Raw genomic sequence first — 20,067 nt, forward strand, 5'->3', positions numbered from 1 at the left:
CCCAGATGCCTGCTTTCAGCAGCCGAGGTCTCAGAGCTGGAGCCAAGCCTCAGAGCTAAAGCTGGCTCTCAGTTCCAGTGACAGCCATAGAAGGTAAATAAATCCAAGAAAAAAGAAAAAAAGAAAAAAAGGAGAGGTTGGGAGCTTCAGTCACCCACCAGCCTGAAAATGGCCCTCAGCCCCTCATCCAGACTGGCCAGGCACCCCAGTGGGGACCCCCACCCTGAAGGGGGTGTGACCAGCTGAAAACAGCCATCAGCCCCTCATCCAGGCTGGCCAGGCACCCAAGCGGGACACCCACCCTGATCCGGGACACCCTTCAGGGCAAACCAGCCGGCCCCCACCCGTGCACCAGGCCTCTATCCTATATAGTAAAAGGGTAATATGAAAACTGACCCTAACAGCAGAATGACTGGGAATGACTGGGAATGACTGGTCACTATGACACACACTGACCACCAGGGGGCAGACTCTCAATGCAGGAGCTGCCCTCTGGTGGTCAGGGCGCTCTCACATGGGAGGAGCTCTGCTCAGCCACAAGCCAGGCTAATGGCTGCCAGTACAGTGGTGGTGGTGGGAGCCTCTCCTGCCTCCTCAGCAGTGCTAAGGATGTCCGACTGCAGTTTAGGCCTGCTCCCCGCTGGCAAGTGGACATCCCCTGAGGGGTCCCAGACTGCGAGAGGGCACAGGCCGGGCTAAGGGACGCCCCCCCCAAGTGCACAAATTTTTGTGCACCGGGCCTCTAGTAGATAATAAAACAAAATATGAAGCTTAGAACTGGATCACTTAACCCTTTCTCTTCTTATTTCCTCCCAGTTTAAAATGCTTCCATCTCTTGCCGAAACCGGTTTGGCTCAGTGGATAGAGCGTCGGCCTGCGGACTGAAAGGTCCCAGGTTCGATTCTGGTCAGGGGCATGTACCTGGGTTGCGGGCATATCCCCAGTAGGAGATGTGCAGGAGGCAGCTGATCGATGTTTCTCTCTCATCGATGTTTCTAACTATCTCTCTCCCTTCCTCTCTGTAAAAAAATCAATAAAATATATTTTAAAAAAAATGCTTCCATCTCTTGATAGCCAGCATTCTCTTAGATCTGCAGCTGGGCTCAACGCATTCAAGCCTCAGCACAATCTTCTTGTAGTTTTAGCCTTTTTTGCAGAAAATTGGTTTAGTCTGCCCACCATAGCCACTGTGCTTCCCGTCATAATGCCGCTTTCCCTGCACATAACAGAGAATCCTTGCCCTTCTTGTACTGTGTAGTAACCCTGTGGGGTTGATGCTTGCCACACTTCTTACAGAATATCCGGTGGGTTTTAGGAACGTTCACCACGTTTGCGAGAGCACTATCGGCAGGGAAAGCTTAACCACTGTTTTATAATGCCTACTTTAACTACCAAAATTCTTTTCACCAGGTCTCTTCATAGACCGTTTAGTTTGATCTACTGATTTGTCTTTTTAAAATAACAATACATGGTTTTAAACACTGTAAGCTATAACATTTTTGCAAGTTTTAGGATATGTTTTAGCATCATTCTAAAAGGAACATCATATACTTGAGGAAAAATGCAATCTTAAGGTATTCTTACCATATACTGGCGTCTTCCCTGGCAAGATGACAATAATGAGCTGTAGTCCAGAGTACGTGTTCTTGAGATGCCGGAACATGGGCTCCACGCTGTCTGCCCCCTGCGCATATTTGCAAAAGCAAGGCTGGCCCTGGATGGGCATTCCTGCATCTTTAGAAATCTTACGCAACTGGTCCGTAAAACCCCTAGAAGGAGCAATCACTAAATATAAAACATTTGTCTAATCATCAATACCTACAAAGTAGTAATAGAAAGTTTGGGAAGGGAATGGAGAATGAAGCAAAGATTAATGTACTCCATAAATGAAGAGGTCACCACACTACTGATGTTTGGGACAATGTGGGTCAGTAATCTATTTTGCAAACTAACACTACTATACAGTTGTGTAGCATTTTGTAGTTTACAAAGGGCATTAGTAATAAATGTGCTGATTAAGAGCTCAGCTCTAGAGTTACCATGAGAGGTTTTAATCCCAGTTCTGTTACTTACTAGCTTTGAAATTTTAGGCATTTTTTTTCAGTTTCTTTCATTTGTAAAATGATTACTTCCAGGATAGAGTTGGTGTGCAAATAAAATGAGATAATACATGCAAAGCACTTAGCACACTGCCCAAGACATGGAAGATCTTGATAAATTTAAGTTACTGTACATTTTCTAAATTGATCAAGATTCATAAGAGGTAGGTCATGAAAAAAGAAGTGGTAGGTCAGGTATTATTCCCATTTTATAGGTCAGGAAATAGTTTCAGAGTAATTAAGTATTTGGCCAAAGTCAAATGATTAAATGACAGAGTCAGAACTCTGACTTAGTCCAGACTTTCCTTCCATAATATTAGCTTTCTCAGAAAAGATTAAAAAAGAAAAATGAAACCAATGCTCAAAAAAAAATGAGGTAGGCAGCACTTTTAAGTATTTTTACCCACACTGAAAAAAACAAACAGAAGACGAATAATTTCATATTCAACCAAAATTCTCCATTTAGCTTAGGATAAATGAATAATGATGTCGAGGTCTAATAATAACTTTATTTGTTTTAAAAACACATAAGGTCCTAAGTCAAGGATCTCAGTTATCTTTGATGAAAAACACTCTGATTTCATGAGGGCAGAGATAAGGTTTGTAGGAATTCTCTTCTTCTTGAAAAAAAATTGGAGGGTTTTTCTTTGGTCTCTAGAGGTCACGTAAAATAATCGTAGCATTGTAGTTAAGCTGTCCTTATGACATTTTACTTGAAAGCAAGGGAATAAAAACTTTAGAGAAAAATATAGTAAGTGAACCTTAAAACATATGTTTAGATATATGGAGCCAATAAAAAGGAGTGAACAGAATTAAATAAATTTTTTTATTTTTCACATAAGGAGACAAGGTAAATTCTGATTTGACCTGGGTAAATTGGTCTTTAAATGACTCAAGAACTATTCGTTAGGTGGGCGAGGACATGAGTGGGGGGGATGGGGGGTCATGTGGGGATAAGAACACATGTGTAATAACTTAATCAATGAAAAATTAAAACAAAAACAAAGAATTATTCGTTATGGGCATACTTTATAGGCTCTATTAATAGAGATTTAAATTAGATACCAATCATTTTATTAAGAAAATTAGATTCTAGAGGGAAGATAAATTTAAATAAATAATTATAATTTTTACGCAGAAAGTGACAAGTGTAAATAAAGATATTAATAAATTCGTATGTTTAGAGTTAAGAGATTATTTCCATAGTCACAAATGACAGACGATTGAATAGCATTTATTTATTTATTCTTTCTTTTTTACCCTCATCCAAGGACATGGTTTTTTGTTTTTTAAAAATTGATTTTGGAATATGAGAGAGAGAGAGAGAGAGAGAATCTATGTGAGAAATGTCGATCCAGGGATGGAACCCAAACTAGGTATGTGCCTGACCGGGAAATTGAACCTGAAACCTTCTGGTGTATGGGATGATGCTCTAACCAACTGAGCCATCTGGCCAGGGAAGATTGAATAGTATTTAGATGAGCAGAGATAGTAAAGAGTAGCATAAGTGGAAATGGAAAACAATGCCAGGGAGATATAAGAAATGCAGTGCTTCAGTTTTCTGTCCAAATATGTGAAAATGAAATGACTTAAGAGGCAGGTGAATTATCTGAAATATCATACTGAGTTTTAATGTTATTCTTTGTCAAAGAGAAGTCTAAAAGTTTGGAATGGGGTTAGTCACAAGAGGAACTGGCACTCTTTCACAACAGCATAGCTGCTCAAAGAAAAGCGACAGCAGAAGCCCCTGAGGCTGCTAAAGGCCCAAAGACCTGAGAGTCCCAAATGAGAGGAGACAGAGAAGAAGTCAATATGATAAAAAGGAACATGGAAGGCAAGAATGGAGAGAAGGTTAGAAATAAGTCATTGTGCCCTAGCCAGTTTGGCTCACTGGTTAGAGCTTTGGCCTGTGGACTGAAGGGTTCAATTCCCGGGCAAGGGCACATACCTCGGTTGCAGGCTCGATCCCCGGCTCCAGTTGGGGCGCATGGGAAAGGCAACCAATCAATGTTGTCTCTCTCACATCCATGTTTCTCTCTGTCTCTCTGCTCCCTTTCAACTCTCTAAAAAAATGGAAAAAATATCCTTGGGTGAGGATTAACAACAACACAAAATTTAAAATAAAAAGCCTGGCTGGCGTGGCTCAGTGGTTGAGTGTTGATCTATGAACCAGGAGGTCACAATTCCATTCCTGGTCAGAGCACATGCCTGGGTTATGGACTCGATCCCCAGTGTGGGGCGTGGAAGACATTGTGGATGTTTCTATCTCTCTCTCCCTCTCCCTTTCTCTCTGAAATTTAAAAAAAAAAAAAATTTTTTTTAAAAAGTAGTCAACTGTATCTAATGCTGCACAAATTCTGAGAAAAATAATGGCTGAGATAAGACCATTAGAACTGATAAGCACAAAGATTGGAGATCTTCCAGAAACCAGTTTCAGCAGAGCATTAAAATTTCTAGGAAGGAGAAAGAATGGAAGCCTTGGAAGCCTGAGAGAATAAGTTAGGTAAATTAAAAAACTGAAGATGTTTTTGTTTGTTTCAAATTTACTCATTCATTCATTATTTTTTTTACAGAGAGAGGAAGGGAGGGGGAGAGACAGAGTGAGAGAAACATCGATGTGAGAAAGACCCATTGACTGGTTGCTTCCTGTATGTGCCCTGACCAGGGCTGGGGATTGAGCCCTGGTATATGCCCTGGACTGGAATGGAACCCAGGACCCTTCAGTACGTAGGCTGATGCTCTATCTACTGAGCAAAACCGGCTAGGGCTATTATTATTTTTAATCCTCACCCAGGATTTTTTTTTTAAAATATATTTTATTGATTTTTTACAGAGAGGAAGGGAAAGAGATAGAGAGTTAGAAACATCGATGAGAGAGAAACATCGATCAGCTGACTCCTGCACACCTCCCACCGGGGATGTGCCCGCAACCCAGGCACACGCCCTTGACCGGAATCGAACCCGGGACCCCTTAGCCCGCAGGCTGATGCTCTATCCACTGAGCCAAACAGGCTTCGGCCTCACCCAGGATTTTTTTCAATTGATTTTTTTTTTAGAGAGAGTGGAGGAGAGGGGGAAGTGGGCGAGAAGAGACAAACATTGATGTGAAAGAGATACATCGATTGGCTGCCTCCTGAATTTACCCCAACCAGAGCTGGGAGGGTTGAACCTGCAATCGAGTATGTGCCCTTGACTGGGAATCTAACTGTAACCCTTCCGTCCCTGGGCCTATGCTCTAACCACTGAGCAACGAGCCAGGGCTTGTTTCTTACAAATTAATTTTTTAAAAAAATATTTTTTTATTGATTTCAGAGAGGAAAGAGAAGAGAAGAGAAGAGAAGAGAAGAGAGAGAGAGAGAGAGAGAGAGAGAGAGAGAGAGAGAGAGAGAGAGAATCAATGATGAGAGAGAATCATTGATTGGCTGCCGTCTGTATGCCCCACACTGGGGATCGAGCCCACAACTGGGGCATGTGCCCTGACTGGGAATCGAACTGTGACCTCCTACTTTATAGGTTGACGCTCAACCACTGAGCCATGCCGGCTGGGTGTTTCTTAAAATTTAAACAGAAGATTGGCGAGCACTTACAAATTGAGGGGAAAAATCTGAAATAGAGGGAAAATGGTGGAGATAGAGGCCAAACTTTGAAAAGTAAGGAAGTGGAAATGAGGAGTTAAGCCACTCTTTCAAGGAACTCGAATGAGAAATAAGAATCTTATTTAGTACTATTATCTCTATTCTAAAAAGGTAAAAATTGAGATTAAAAAATTATCCATGGTAATAAAGCTAGGAAGTAGCAAAGTTGGGAATTAAACGTAGTTGCCATTACAGTCAATGATGCTCCTGCTATACCACCAAAGCTAGTCTATTAGGACAGTGGTCAGCAAACTGCAGCTCACGAGTCACATGCGGCTCTTTGGCCCCTTGAGTGTGGCTCTTTCACAAATACCACGTGCGGGCGCACACATACAGTGCGATTGAAACTTCGTGGCCCATGCGCAGAAGTCGGTATTTTGTGGAAGAGCCACACTCAAGGGGCCAAAGAGAGCCGCATGTGGCTCGCAAGCCGCAGTTTGCCGACCACTGTATTAGGATGTCTACAAGAATGAATTAGTGAATTTATGATTAACAAATTCAGAAATCTTCATCAAAATATTGAGAAGAAACATTTTTTTTTTTAAGATGAGAAGTTTTTTTTTTTTTTAATATATATTTTATTGATTTTTTACAGAGAGGAAGGGAGAGAGATAGTTAGAAATATCGATGAGAGAGAAACATCGATCAGCTGCCTCCCGCACATCTCCCACTGGGGATATGCCTGCAACCCAGGTACATGCCCTTGACTGGAATCGAACCTGGGACCCCTCAGTCCGCAGGCCGACGCTCCATCCACTGAGCCAAACCGGTTTTGGCGAGAAGAAACATTTTTAAAGGCTCAGCGATTAAGTACATGTCATACTGAGGCAACATGGGTTAGACCATTAGCTGAATAATTTAAAACTGAAATACAAAATTTAAAAACAAAACGGTTTCAAAGCCAAACTAATGACAAGACTTACTTCAGTATTTCTTCTCTGCACTGCCTCTGTGTGGCAAAACAAGCTATAGCCCACATTTTGATTTCAACTCCTGTGTGGAACTGTTTCCCTCGCATGTCCCATACTCCATGGCTTGGTGTTGCTACTGTTCGATTCTACAGAAAAAGGAGAAATAGAAATACAGCAGAAAAGAACAAACACTTAATATAGTTTATTTCAATAGCTGATATATATATCTAATATTCTACATGGAATAGGTTATTCTAAATCAATATTATTTATACTTTGTTATCATAGAAAAAAACTCTACTAAACCTAAGCGAAGACACCTTGAAACAAAAAAATGTTGAAACAATAAAACATTTTCAAATTCAAGACTTAGAAATCTCCATACATAGAAACTGTTATTTTTGTAATTAAAAACTACCAAGAGGTTTACCCGTCCTCCATACTGGAGCATAGGTGCTGGAAGTACGCGTCCAGTTACATGGGCCATTTCATCCCGAACTTTAAATTGAAACTCCTGAACAAATGGATCTGTTTCATAATTTGCACTTCTTACCTAAGAGCAGAAAGTTAGTAGTTACTTAAAAAAAAAAAAAAAATTCCTCCAAATCTCCTGCTTTACGTATTAGAATTCTCTATTTTTTTTCCTTTCACTGTGTCAACATGTTTTACAATAGGTTTTGTTAATGGTACCCTAAGCTATAGAGCAGAGAATCTTAACCTGGGGTTCACAGATCATAAATGATTGCAGGAAGTCTGTGAACCTACTGGTAATTTATAGAAAATTTAAATGTATTAGATTGAATAATAAGAAATTTCAACTATTTATGGCACACGAAAATGGTAATTTTATATGATTAAACATAATATATTTTGGAGAGGGTGGTCTAGAGATTGCAAGAGAAAGAAATACCTAGCCTAAAATATACTATTAAAACTATGTAGAATAGCAAATATTGATATGTAGAATAGCAAATATTGATAACAATTTTTCCTCTAATTACTATGGCTTTCTCCCAATTATTTGATTTATAATTTATATAAAATTTACTTCAAGCCCAGATGGTGTGGCTCCATGGTTGACCGTGGGCCCATGAACCAGGAGGTCATGGTTTGATTCCTGGTCAGGGCACATGCCTGGGTTTCCAGCCCGATCCCCAGTAGGGCGTGTGCAGAAGGCAGTCAATTAATGTTTCGCTCTCATCAATGTTTCTCTGTACCTCTCTCTCTTTCTCTGTCTAAAATCAATAAAAAATGTATTTAAAAATTTTACTTCAATATTTTCAGATAAAAAGTACCATGTTGCAAAATTTACTTAATGGGATACACTTGAGACAGGTAAGAAAGCCTGTATGAAATACAGATTATAATTTTTATATCTATTCATACATATAAAGAATCTGTCGTAATTCAGTGTAGACTTGGATCTCAGAGTGCAATTCATGTTTATAGCATGCTATATACACACATATATACATACATCAGTATATATATGTGTGTATATATATACATATGTATGTATATGTGTACACACACACACACACACACACACACACACACACACACAGAGACACACACTAGAGACCCGGTGCACGCTCTCACAACCCTGTGGGATCGGGCCTAAAGTGGCAGTCGGACATTCCTCTTGTAATTCGGGACCACTGGCACCTAACCTCTCATCTGCCTGCCTGCCTGATTATCCCTAACCACCGCTGCCTGTCTGCCTCATCACCCCTAACCGCTCACCTTCCTACCTAATCGCCCTTAACCACTTGCCTGCCAGTCTGATCACCCTAACCACCTCTGCATGCCTGATTGCCCCTAACCACTCTGTGTGCCTGCCTGATCGCCCCTAAATGCTCGCCTGCCTGCCTGCTTGATCACCCCTAACTGCCTCTGTCTCAGCCCCTGTGGCTCTATCCGGAAGGACACCTGGAATGACATCCAGAATGATAGCTGGAAGGTCATTTGGCTGTCCAGTCTAATTAGTATATTATACTTTTATTATATACTAGAGGCCCAGTGCACAAAAATTTGTGCACTTGGGGGTAGGGGGTCCCTCAGCCCAGCCTGTGACCTTTCGCAGTCTGGGACCCCTCGGGGGTGACCACTTGCTGGCTTAGGCCTGCTCCCCGGGGGATTGGGCCTAAATGGCAATCAGACATCCCTCTGGTAGCCTGGCAGCCCTCGGGAGATGTCTACTTGCTAGCGGGGAGCAGACCTAAGCTGCAGTCAGACATCCTTAGCACTGCTGAGGAGGCAGGAGAGGCTCCCACCACCACTGCTGTACTGGCAGCCATCAGCCTGGCTTGTGGCTGAGCAGAGCTCCCCCATGTGGGAGTGCACTGACCACCAGGGGGCAGCTCCTGCATTGAGAGTCTGCCCCCTGGTGGTCAGTGTGTCATAGTGACCAGTCATTCCCAGTCTTTCTGCTGTTAGGGTCAGTTTTCATATTACCATTTTACTATATAGGATAGAGGCCTGGTGCACAGGTGGGGGCTGGCTGGTTTGCCCTGAAGGGTGTCCCGGATCAGGGTGAGGGTCCCACTTGGGTGCCTGGCCAACCTGGGTGAGGGGCTGATGGCTGTTTTCAGCTGGTCACACCCCCTTTAGGGTAGGGGTCCCCACTGGGGTGCCTGGCCAGCCTGGATGAGGGGATGATGGCTGTTTGCAGCTAGTCACACCCCTTCCAGGGTGGGGGTCCCACTGGGGTGCTTGGCCAGTCTGGGTGAGGGGCTGAGGGCCGTTTTCAGGCTGGCCGGCAACTGAAGTGCCCAGCCTTCTTTTTTTTATTATTCTGGGATTTATTTACCTTCTATAGCTGTCACTGGAGCTGAGAGCCGGCTCCTGCTGAGGCCATGGCTGGATGAAAGCAGGTATCTGGGTTTTGTTTAGCTTCTATAATTGAAACATTGTTGCCATCACTGGCGCTCCCAGCTCTGAGGCCAGGCCGGCTGAAAGCAGGTACCTGGGGTTTGTTTAGCTTCTATAATTGCAACATTGTTGCATCCAGAGCTAAGAGCTGGGCCGCCGCAGGCGGGAAACTTTGGCTTCCTCCATCACTGGAGCAAGCAAGCCTCATGTTCGCTTCAGCTGTGTGGCTGCCGGCCGCCATCTTTGTTGGCAGTTAATTTGCATATCCTGATTAGCCAATGGGAAGCGTAGTGGAGGTATGGTTAATTACCATGTTTGTCTATTATTAGATAGGATAGTTATATATATATATTTTTTAACTGTTTTTCAAACATTTACTTTGTCTCAGGGTAAAGATCAAACAAGGTGATTGTTCAAGTTTTTGAGTAACAATCCATTTAAAGTAACGTATATAATCTAAATATGTAAAAAGAATCTCCTCAATGATTCTCTCATCAATGATGTTTCTATCTCTTGCCCTCTCCCTTTCTCTCTCTGTAACCAATAAAAAAATATTGAAAGTGCTTTTAAGTTATTTTAGATAATATTCATATTTCCAGACTTTTTCTCTTCACTTGGACCATTTAAATGATGCTAAAGAAGAACATAATATAGCCTGGCTAGGTAGCTCAGTTGGTTAGAGTATCGTCCCAATATAACAAGGTTGTGAGTTTGATCCCTGTCAGGACACATATAAGAATCAACCAATTGCTGAACACATAAATGAGTGGAACACAAATCTCTCTAAAAAAAAATAAAAAAAAATGAAGTGCTTTATTTAAAGAAAAAAGAACATAAGATCCAGGTGCCTTTTATTTTTCATTTTGCCTTATTACATCAGTTTTATAAAGTGGTATTGATAACTCTTCCTTCCTCCCCATTTAGAACAATGGGAGAGCTTAGAAACCCTATATGGTGAGATCCATCTGATATTTCTTGAAAAAAATTTTTTTATTTATTAAATTGACTGGGGTGACATTGGTCAACATGAACGTATACAGGTTTCAGATGTGGGTTTCTATAAGATCTGTATATTGTACCGTGTGACCACCACCCAAAGTCAAATCTTCTTTTGTCACCTTATATTAGAACCCTCTTCTCTCCCCACCCGTCTTCCCTGTCAATCACCACACTGCTGTTTGGGTTCACGAGTTTCAGTTTTATATCCCATATATGAGTGAAATCATATAGTTCTTAGCTTTTTCTGACTTATTTCACTTAGCATAATGTTCTCAAGGTCTATCTATGTTGTTGCAAATGGTGCTATTTCATCCTTTCTTATGACTAAGTAGTGTTCCATTGTGTATATGTACATCTTTATCCAGTCCTCTATCACAGGAAATTTTAGTATTTCTTTGTTCATCCTGTAGTTGTCAGTCTGATATTGGGGGTTAAGCAATCCTACGATGAGTGTTAAACCTCTCACTATCGCTAATCGTGATACCTTTACTTTTCTTCCTTTTCCCCTCCTCTTTTAGGTGGGAGGCAATAAAGTTCCAGTTCACTAAATTGAAACTTTAGTTCTGAATCTGTTCTGTATCTAATTAAAGAGTTTGGGATTAAATTAAAAGGGTCTAACCTTTCTCATAGAACCTAAGGTTTATCCCCAGAACACCACTATATTACTTCCATGATCCCTTGTAACCCTCATAGTTCATAAAATGGTAATTAGGTATAAGCTGATAAGGACATGGTTCTTTAGTAGCTCACCCTAATATATTTTTAATTCCCATTTTTAAGGTTAAGTACTAACCAATCTACTAATTTCATCTTGTCTATCTGGTGCAGATCTTGCTGTTGCTTTGATCATAGTGGAAGTCTGATTGTCCGTTAGCTTCTTGATACATCGTTGCCCTGCCACAATATTACAGACCTATAAATAAAAAAAAGTTTTGTACTAGATGTATATATCCTTTTTTAAATCTCAGTGCCAATTACATATGAAATTATATTTTTAATATACTTCATCAAACTATTACTTTTTAATATCATATTAAGTAAAACAGTAAACAATACTGCTTTACAGTATGATAAGAGGTAAAATTTAAAAACTTGAATAAAAAGGCTGAAAAGAAGTGTACCAAAATGCTAACAGTGGTGACATTTAGAGTGGTAGGAGTGTGGATAAATTTTTTCCATATTATTTTATTATCAAAAATTTAGAATAAAATAAATCTGAGTATATAAAGTTATAGGCCATAAAAGACCACAACAGAACGATGAATAAGAAGATATTAATAAGCAGCCTAAACACATTACTTCTAGTGGCAGATATGTATGTTTTTGCTCTTGCCCCACTTGCAGACAGGGAAGGTGTGGGTACTTCAGCTGAAGAGTATACTTTTCTCTGAAATACTGTGCTACTGTTCTCTCCACAGTTTGGCCATTTTCTAACTGCAAAGGAAAGCTGAAAAAAAAAAAGTACACATTAACAACTCTTATCTCATTATGAGCCAGCAACACTCCCAATCCTTTAACTAGAGCAAGCTGCCTCACATCATCTCTGCTGACAAACACCAGCTTTTCTTACGTTTGATGACTGGCAGGCCTTCTTGTTACATTACAAACACGGTATTTCCGTCTCATTGTTCCACAATGAGTCACTTCAACCTTCAGACCTGTTCCCAACAAGAAAAACAAGGTTACAGAACCGTCAAATGTAAAATATTTAGAGCTACCAAATCTGTTCACTACTATAAAAACTCAAATTCTAAACAGAAAATTTGTGATAAAAGCAATGTGATATTAACAAAGGATTTTATATAAAACACTGCAAATAATGGTTACAATTACAATAGACTTAACTCCAAACATCTTCTCTATCATGTCAAGCTCTACACATTAAAAAATAGTATCATAAAATCTACAAAGCTTGTAGATCATGGGACAAAGTTCTCCATTAATAAAAACCTTGTTCACTTACTGAGTGAAGATCAGAATTTGGTAAAGCTCAAAAATGAAGTCCTTCAGAGCTTTTTAAAGCAGGAAGGAAAAAAAAAATCCTGGCCCTTTTAATGTTAAGTGGAGTGACAATTTTGATAAAGTATAATATAGTGACACAGCTTTTAATACTATTAGAATTCAAATGCAACCAAAAGAATCCTAGATCAGGTGATTCCTACTTTCTCATGGAATCACTGACTTCTTTGAGAATCCGATGAAAGCAATAAACTCGGGAAAAGGCACATAATTGAACATGTGATTTTTTGTTCCTGGATTCTTGTAGCCCATTTGTGGACTCTAGGGATTTGAGGATATATACCTGCTTTAGAAAGGGAAAGAAGAACTTTTAAATCATTGGCTGAAATTCTTTGGGATACATTTTCTTAAGCAGTGCTGTCCAACAGTTTTCTGAAATGATGGAATATTTGATATCTGTGCTAATATGGTAATCACTATCAACGTGTTACTGAGTACATCAAGTGTATAGCTACTTTGACTGAGAAACTGAAAATTTAATTTTAACAAGTTTAAATTCAAATAGCTATGTTTGCTAATGGCTACTGTACTGGCCAATGGTTTTAGAGCTACCTAGAGGAGTTAAACACATACAGTGGTTACTGCTCACAGATTAGCAAACTCCACTTCTATGGCCTACACTCCAAAGGTGGGAATCTAAAAATGGGTAGATGGAAGGAAACTTTTAGTTCCCTGGTAGTACTCATAGTTACCTTTGTATTATTTCCCTTTTATACCTGTGATTCCTATAGTGCAGTGATTCTTAACCGAGGTAATTTTGCCCTCCAGGAAACATCTGGAAATGTTTGGAGACTTAACAAAAAATTATTTTTTTTAATTACAGTTTATGTTCAATATTATTTTGTTTTAGTTTCAGTTGTACAGCATAGTGTTTAGACAATTACATACTTTACAAAATGATCCCCCGATATTTCAAGTACCCAACTGGCACCAAAGTTACTACAGTATTATTAATTATATTTAATTAATATAATTAATATTATATTATAATATAGAAATAATATATAAATAAATGATATATTTAATTAATATAATATAATTAATATTAATTATAATTAATTATATGCTGTACTTTACAGACATTTTTTATTGTCACAACTGCAGGGTGCTATGGCATCTAGTGGATGCTAGATTTAGGGACACTTAGATCCAGGGATGCTTCTAAATATCCTACAATGCACAAGGTAGCACTAACTCCCACCCTCTGCCATGATAAAGAATCATCCCATCCAAACATCAACAGGGCCAAAGTTGAGAAACCCTGCTATACTATGCCTTATTTTCCTATCTAATTACTAATTATAGAACCAAACATAAAGTTCACTCATAGTAGTGTTTTCTTCTGATATATCACCAAAAATTAAGATGTTAAATGAACACAGTGTCACTGTACCAGATTGGTATGCGTTTTTGAGTACCTAATTAAATCAGTGAGAAATAGTTTTTTAATAATTACCTTTATAAAACTAAAATTTCAGATCAATTAGAGCATTTACTATGCCTCTATATTATTAAGGAGAGTAGAAAATAAAATATTATCAAGGGAATGCCTTAAAAGGAGATATCAATAATTTAAAGTATGTAAGATGTAAAAAGTTATGTTCAGGGGAAAAATACAATAGAAAATTTAAAACCAATTTCTGTTATCTTACATCACTTAGCAATTTGTTTACAAGCCTTCCCCTTGAATTAAAAAATTTATTAATTAGGTTCTACAAGCCTAATATGTAAGTTTGGACAAAAAATAAATTGGTACTCTTACATATATGGTACTTTTACCATACACTTCCCCCAATATTTTGCTGTTTAACTATGAATTATTGCACAAAGAAACCACCTTAATATTTAGGAAAAAGTTCAAATGGAACCAAAGAAATATACTAAGGAAACTTATTCATTATATCATACTTTGTATCACTATTTAGGTTTTCATCAAATTCCTCTCGCCAGCTAAAAATTAAACTGAAATATATAGCACAAAACACATAACTTTGATTTTTAAAAAAGATTTAAAAAATATTTTTACTGATTTCAGAGAGGAAGGGAGAGGGAGAGGGAGATAGAAACATCAATGATGAGAGAGAATCATTGATCGGCTGCCTCCTGCACACCCCTACTGGGGATTGGGCCCACAACCCAGGCATGTGCCCTTGAGTGGAATCGAACCCAGGAGCCTTCAGTCCTCAGGCCAACGCTCTATCCACTAAGCCAAACCAGCCAGGGCATAACTTTGATTTTTTTGAGTTACTGTGGTAGTAATACTTGATGTACTTTGAAGAGCCATCTTTAAAAAAAAAAGCCTTCTTGATTTTGGAGAAAAAAATCATTAGCTTGTTAATTAGATTCAATTCAGATTTTTCTACCTCAAATCTAGGGTTATAGGTTCCTACAGATTAGACCCAAACCCAGGGTTAGGAGAAAGTCGAAATTTAAAAAAAAATGGATTACATAATTCTCTGCCCAGGTCCCCCCCCACCCAAAACCCTCCATCCAACAACAACAAAAAAAAATTGGCTTTAATAAGTCAAATATTTAACCTATAAACTTGGCTTTACCTTCACTATAACATCAACTTTATAATGCTTTCTAGTCATTTTTTCAGTCATTTCTTTAGACCCCTGAGCAGTTGAAGTTAAGATCGAGTCCATGCTCTTCGGGCAGCAGTTGAATCCTTGTTCTGTACATCTTGTATTTTCTGTGATAAAGTGGTGATATGAGTTGATAGCATAGTTACCGCAAAATAATCTAAGTGACTTCATTATATCAGAGGTGGTAACTAAGCAGCAACTCCACGGGAAACCATGGCATTTAGATGATCACTTATTAATGGCGGGTAATGCACTATCTCCCAACAATGCTAACTGTGCAGTTAATACAGATTGTGAAAGGATAATGGTATGATTGCAGTAGAGTACATTTTCTTATTTTGGTACTTCAATTACTTGAGATAAATGGATGCTTATTTTCAAAGCAGGAAAGATTTTCCTTGTAATGCTTTATTACAACGATTACCTCTTTCCTGGTTACTAAATGGCAAAGAATGATTGACTACTAGAGCAAGCAGATGCACTCAGCTACTACTCTTAATCAAAACTGCTCTTGAAAATTCCCTTAAATTGCTGAAAAAAATTAGTGTATGTAGGTCTGCATATAAAACTGTATATGCATTTTTAAATGTATACAGGAATGTATATACATATAAAAAGTTAAATATATACAAAATATATACTTTAGAACAATATTAAAATTATTTTTGGGGGGAAGACCATGTAGAGATGAATTAAATCAGTAAAACATACATATGATGTAAGACCACTATACAAATTTTAGTTACTAATTAAAAGAGGCAAGATCAATGATCATCTGTATAATGTACATAAAATAACTAAGTTCCAACTCTAGAACACATGAAACAGACTAGCCCCTTATCCATAAATTTTCTAAGGAATAAAATATTCTGCTATCATTTCAGAAAAACAAGAAAGTCATTGTATTAGAATTTGTTCAAAGAATGATTCCAATTCTGAAGTACCAGTGTCTTTGAAATAACCTTTCTATTTTTAACAGTATCATAGAAGCATTTCCCTATGAGACACTCTTACACCTTCAGCTAATAAAACAAAGTATTAACAAAAAATTAGCTGCTATTGCTATTAATCCCACTACTTGGTACTTCTGTCACCGAAACACTAAGCTGTTATTGTAATGAATATTTTATAACTGATCTTTATTTTACTGGTAATGTTACATGAATAAATTATAATTAAAAAAATTTTCAATAAGTTTGTCATACTCATGAATTTTATAGTTAAGTTGTTCCAAATGCTAATTAATTCACCTTTTATCTCTTTGGTGAATTTTACCCGATGAGAATCAGTCAGAGGTCTTGGTTGCTCGTCAATATTATGAATGTCAAGAACTTCACACATGAACTGAATTACAGGTTGTGCTTTGTAGAAGGCAGTGGCAGAAACTAGGAAGAAAAACACAAATAGTACAAATTAATGCTTCCTTAAAAAAATTCAGAAACAATCTCAGCTCCATGATAATGAACTAATTATAGAATTAAAATAATCCTTTATGTATACTTATATACTTAGAAAAGTATTTCCAAAATTAAGCAGTTTCAATTTGACCTCTGTTTGACTGAAAGACAAGCACAAGAACAAAAAAGCTAAGACCTACAGTTTTTATAATCTCTCTCTTTCATCATGGTAACTGAATCATTCCATTCTCTACTATACATACAGAGAAGTGTTCTGGGTGTGAGATAAGACCTGTAAAGGGACAAAGAAGCCTTGAGACCCTTAGCAAATGAGAAAGTTATGTATTATTTCTTAAAGCTTTCAATGCCACTCTAGACTGTTTTACGTATTCTAGTGAGAGCTTTCCCTGTTTTGTACAGATTTGAGTAGATAGCTGTGTTAAATGTTATTAGTGCTAATGAAAGCGATAGATAGTAACAATAGTAAGGGGTATCTGCCCAATGTTATCTAGCTACAGTTGCAGTTTTCTAACAGTCAACCAGCATGATTTCTTAATCTTTGCTTTTGGTACTGGAAGAGCTTCACCAATGGTTAGTATATCACTTTCACACATTTCTTAAATGCATACTTACCGACTGCTATTATGTGCTACACTAGAAATTAAAAAACATGCCCACTGTCTATCGGTGAGGGTGGAAGGGGTGAAAGAGGGGGACATATGTAATATCTTGAACAATAAGATAAATTTTTAAAAAAATATATTTTATTGATTTTTTACAGAGATGAAGGGAGAAGGATAGAGAGTTAGAAACATTGATGAGAGAGAAACATCGATCAGCTGCCTCCTGCACACTCCCTACTGGGAGTGTGCCCGCAACCAAGGTACATGCCCTTGACCGGAATCAAACCTGGGACCCTTGAGTCTGAAGTTTGATGCTCTATCCACTGAGCCAAACCGGTTAGGGCAAAATAACTTTTAAAAAAAATAAAGATATGCACTCCTATGTTTACATAGCATTATTTACAATAACTAAGATCTGGAAACAGCCCAAATGCCCAGAAGTAGATGAGCAGATATAAAAATTGTGGTACATTACACAATGGAATACAATGTGGCTGTAATAAAGAAGGATCTCTTACCCTTTGTGACAGCATGGATGGACCCGGAGATTATTATGCTAAGTGTAATAAGCTAGTCAAAGAAGACAAATATTACATTATCTCACTTATATGTCGAATCTAATGAACAAAATAATCTGATGAACAAAATAGGTTCAGAGACATGGATGCATGGAATAGACTGACAGATCTCAGAGGGAAGGGGGCGGGGCAGGGTGTGGGAGGGCAGGAAGAGATTAATCAAATAACTTATATGCATAGCCCATGGACACAGACAATAGTGCAGTGAAGGCCTGGGGTAGGTTAGGGGCAGGATGGAGGGGGGCAAAGGGCGGGAAATGGAGGACATCTGTATTATGCCAATAATAAAAATACATTTAAAAAAAGTTCTACCAAAAATAGATGGCAAATTTCAAATTCGACTTCAGTTAATAGGAAGTCCTACCTAGCACAGTAATTTAAGTTAAAAAACAAAAAAGGTAAAGAGAATGAAAAGGGAGAAACAAAATTATTATTCTCTACAATATGACTGTCTACCCAGAAAACCTAATATTCTATAGATAAATTACAGAATTAATAAGAGAGTTCAGCAAGGTTGCTAGATTTAAAATCAACATATGGAAATAAATTATATTCTTATATATTACTAACCAACTTAAAATGTAATAAAAAACACTTAAAATCACAACATAAAATATAAGGTACTTGAAATGAAATCCAAACAAAAGATGTATGAGACCTATTGAGGGAATAGATATCTTTACTATTGAAAGGTATTACAAAAGATGTAAATACATGGAGTAATATACCCAATTCATGTAAATTATCCCCAAATTAATCTGCAAATTCAAAGCAATTTCAATCAAAATACCAACAGGATACAACCTTTCCTACCTTAAGAAGCTGAGATGGAAATTAATACAAAAAATCAGTAAAACTTAAATATCCTAAACAATTTTTAAGAATAAGGTCAGTGCCTGGCCAGCATGGCTCAGTGGTTGATTGTTAACCTATATACCAGAAAGTCACATTTTGGTTTTTTTAAAAAAATATATTTTATTGATTTTTTACAGAGAGGAAGGAAGAGGGACACAGAGTTAGAAACATCGATGAGAGAGAAACATCGATCAGCTGCCTCCTGCATACCCCCTACCAGGGATGCGCCCACAACCAAGGTACATGCCCTTGACCGGAATCGAACCTGGGACCCTTGAGTCCGCAGGCCAATGCTCTATCCACTGAGCCAAACCGGTCAGGGCAGGAAGTCACAGTTTGATTCCAGTCAGGGCAAATGTCCAGGTTCTGGGCTCGATCCCCAGTGTGAGGTGTGCATGAGACAGCCGATCAATGATTCTCCCTCATCATTGATGTTTCCATCTCTCTCTCCCTCTCCCTTCCTCTCTGAAATCAATAAAAATATATTTAAAAAATTAAAGAATAAGGTCAGTCCTATCAATCATCATGATTTTAATAATCCTATTCAAGTCAAGAGACTGTGGGGACAGACACATAGACCAGCAGAATGGACTTGAAAACCTACCTCATACTCTACACAAAAGCAAATTCCTATTCAGAGAACTAAATATGAAAAGAAAAATGAAGTTTAAAGTAAAATATAGAATATGTTGATCTTGGAGGTAAGAATTTCCTAAACAAGATACAAAACTACAAACCATTAAAACTATAAAAAACAAAGATAAGATTTAGAAAAGCGAAAAAAAACCCTAACAACCAGGTTATAGATTGGTAGAGGATGTGTAGTAAACATAATGATTAGTATCTAAGTTCTTATAAATTAAGATAAAACAATAAAAGTGGTAGGCATTTCATAGAAAAGCTAAATGTCAAAAACACTGAGCTATCATTTTTACACCAATGAAGATGGGTAAAAAATATCAAGATTAGTAACACACACTGACAATCCAATAGACGCTCTCATAAAGATTATAGGAATATAATCTGATACAATCAGTCAGGAGAACAAATGATAACAGAAGTAAATTTGAAGATGCGCATAATTACCAATTCAGCAATTCCACTATACTGGAATGTATACTAGAGAAATTCCTTATCTGCAAAAGGAGATATGAATAAGAATGCTTACTGTAGCATTGTTTCTATTTTTATTTTTTATTTATTTTATTTTTTAAAAATATATTTTATTGATTTTTTACAGAGAGGAAGGGAGAGAGATAGTTAGAAACATCGATGAGAGAGAAACATCGATCAGCTGCCTCCTGCACATCTCCTACTGGGGATATGCCCGCAACCCAGGTACATGCCCTTGACCAGAATCGAACCTGGGACCTTTCAGTCCGCAGGCCGATGCTCTATCGACTGAGCCAAACGGGTTTTGGCGCTATTTTTATTTTTTAAAAATATATTTTTATTGATTTCAGGGAGGAAGGGAGAGGGAGAGAAACATCAA

The 20,067-nt window shown here is 38.1% G+C and overlaps 1 protein-coding gene across 1 annotated transcript in view; it reads right to left on the reverse strand.

Moving 5' to 3' along the window:
* Positions 1-20,067, reverse strand: part of LOC308515733 (protein argonaute-3) — a 126,804-nt gene that overhangs the window by 22,372 nt on the left and 84,365 nt on the right. The window contains exons 7-13 of the mRNA XM_081086302.1: positions 16,373-16,507; positions 12,086-12,173; positions 11,815-11,962; positions 11,309-11,428; positions 7,076-7,198; positions 6,658-6,791; positions 1,585-1,769 (exon numbers count right to left, since the gene is read on the reverse strand). Coding sequence (XP_080942428.1) covers positions 1,585-1,769; positions 6,658-6,791; positions 7,076-7,198; positions 11,309-11,428; positions 11,815-11,962; positions 12,086-12,173; positions 16,373-16,507 — 933 coding nt within the window. The remainder of the gene's footprint in view (positions 1-1,584; positions 1,770-6,657; positions 6,792-7,075; positions 7,199-11,308; positions 11,429-11,814; positions 11,963-12,085; positions 12,174-16,372; positions 16,508-20,067) is intronic.

The sequence above is a fragment of the Myotis nattereri genome (assembly GCF_964212035.1).
Source record: "Myotis nattereri genome assembly, chromosome: 3".
In the NCBI taxonomy this organism is placed as follows: Eukaryota; Metazoa; Chordata; class Mammalia; order Chiroptera; family Vespertilionidae; genus Myotis; species Myotis nattereri.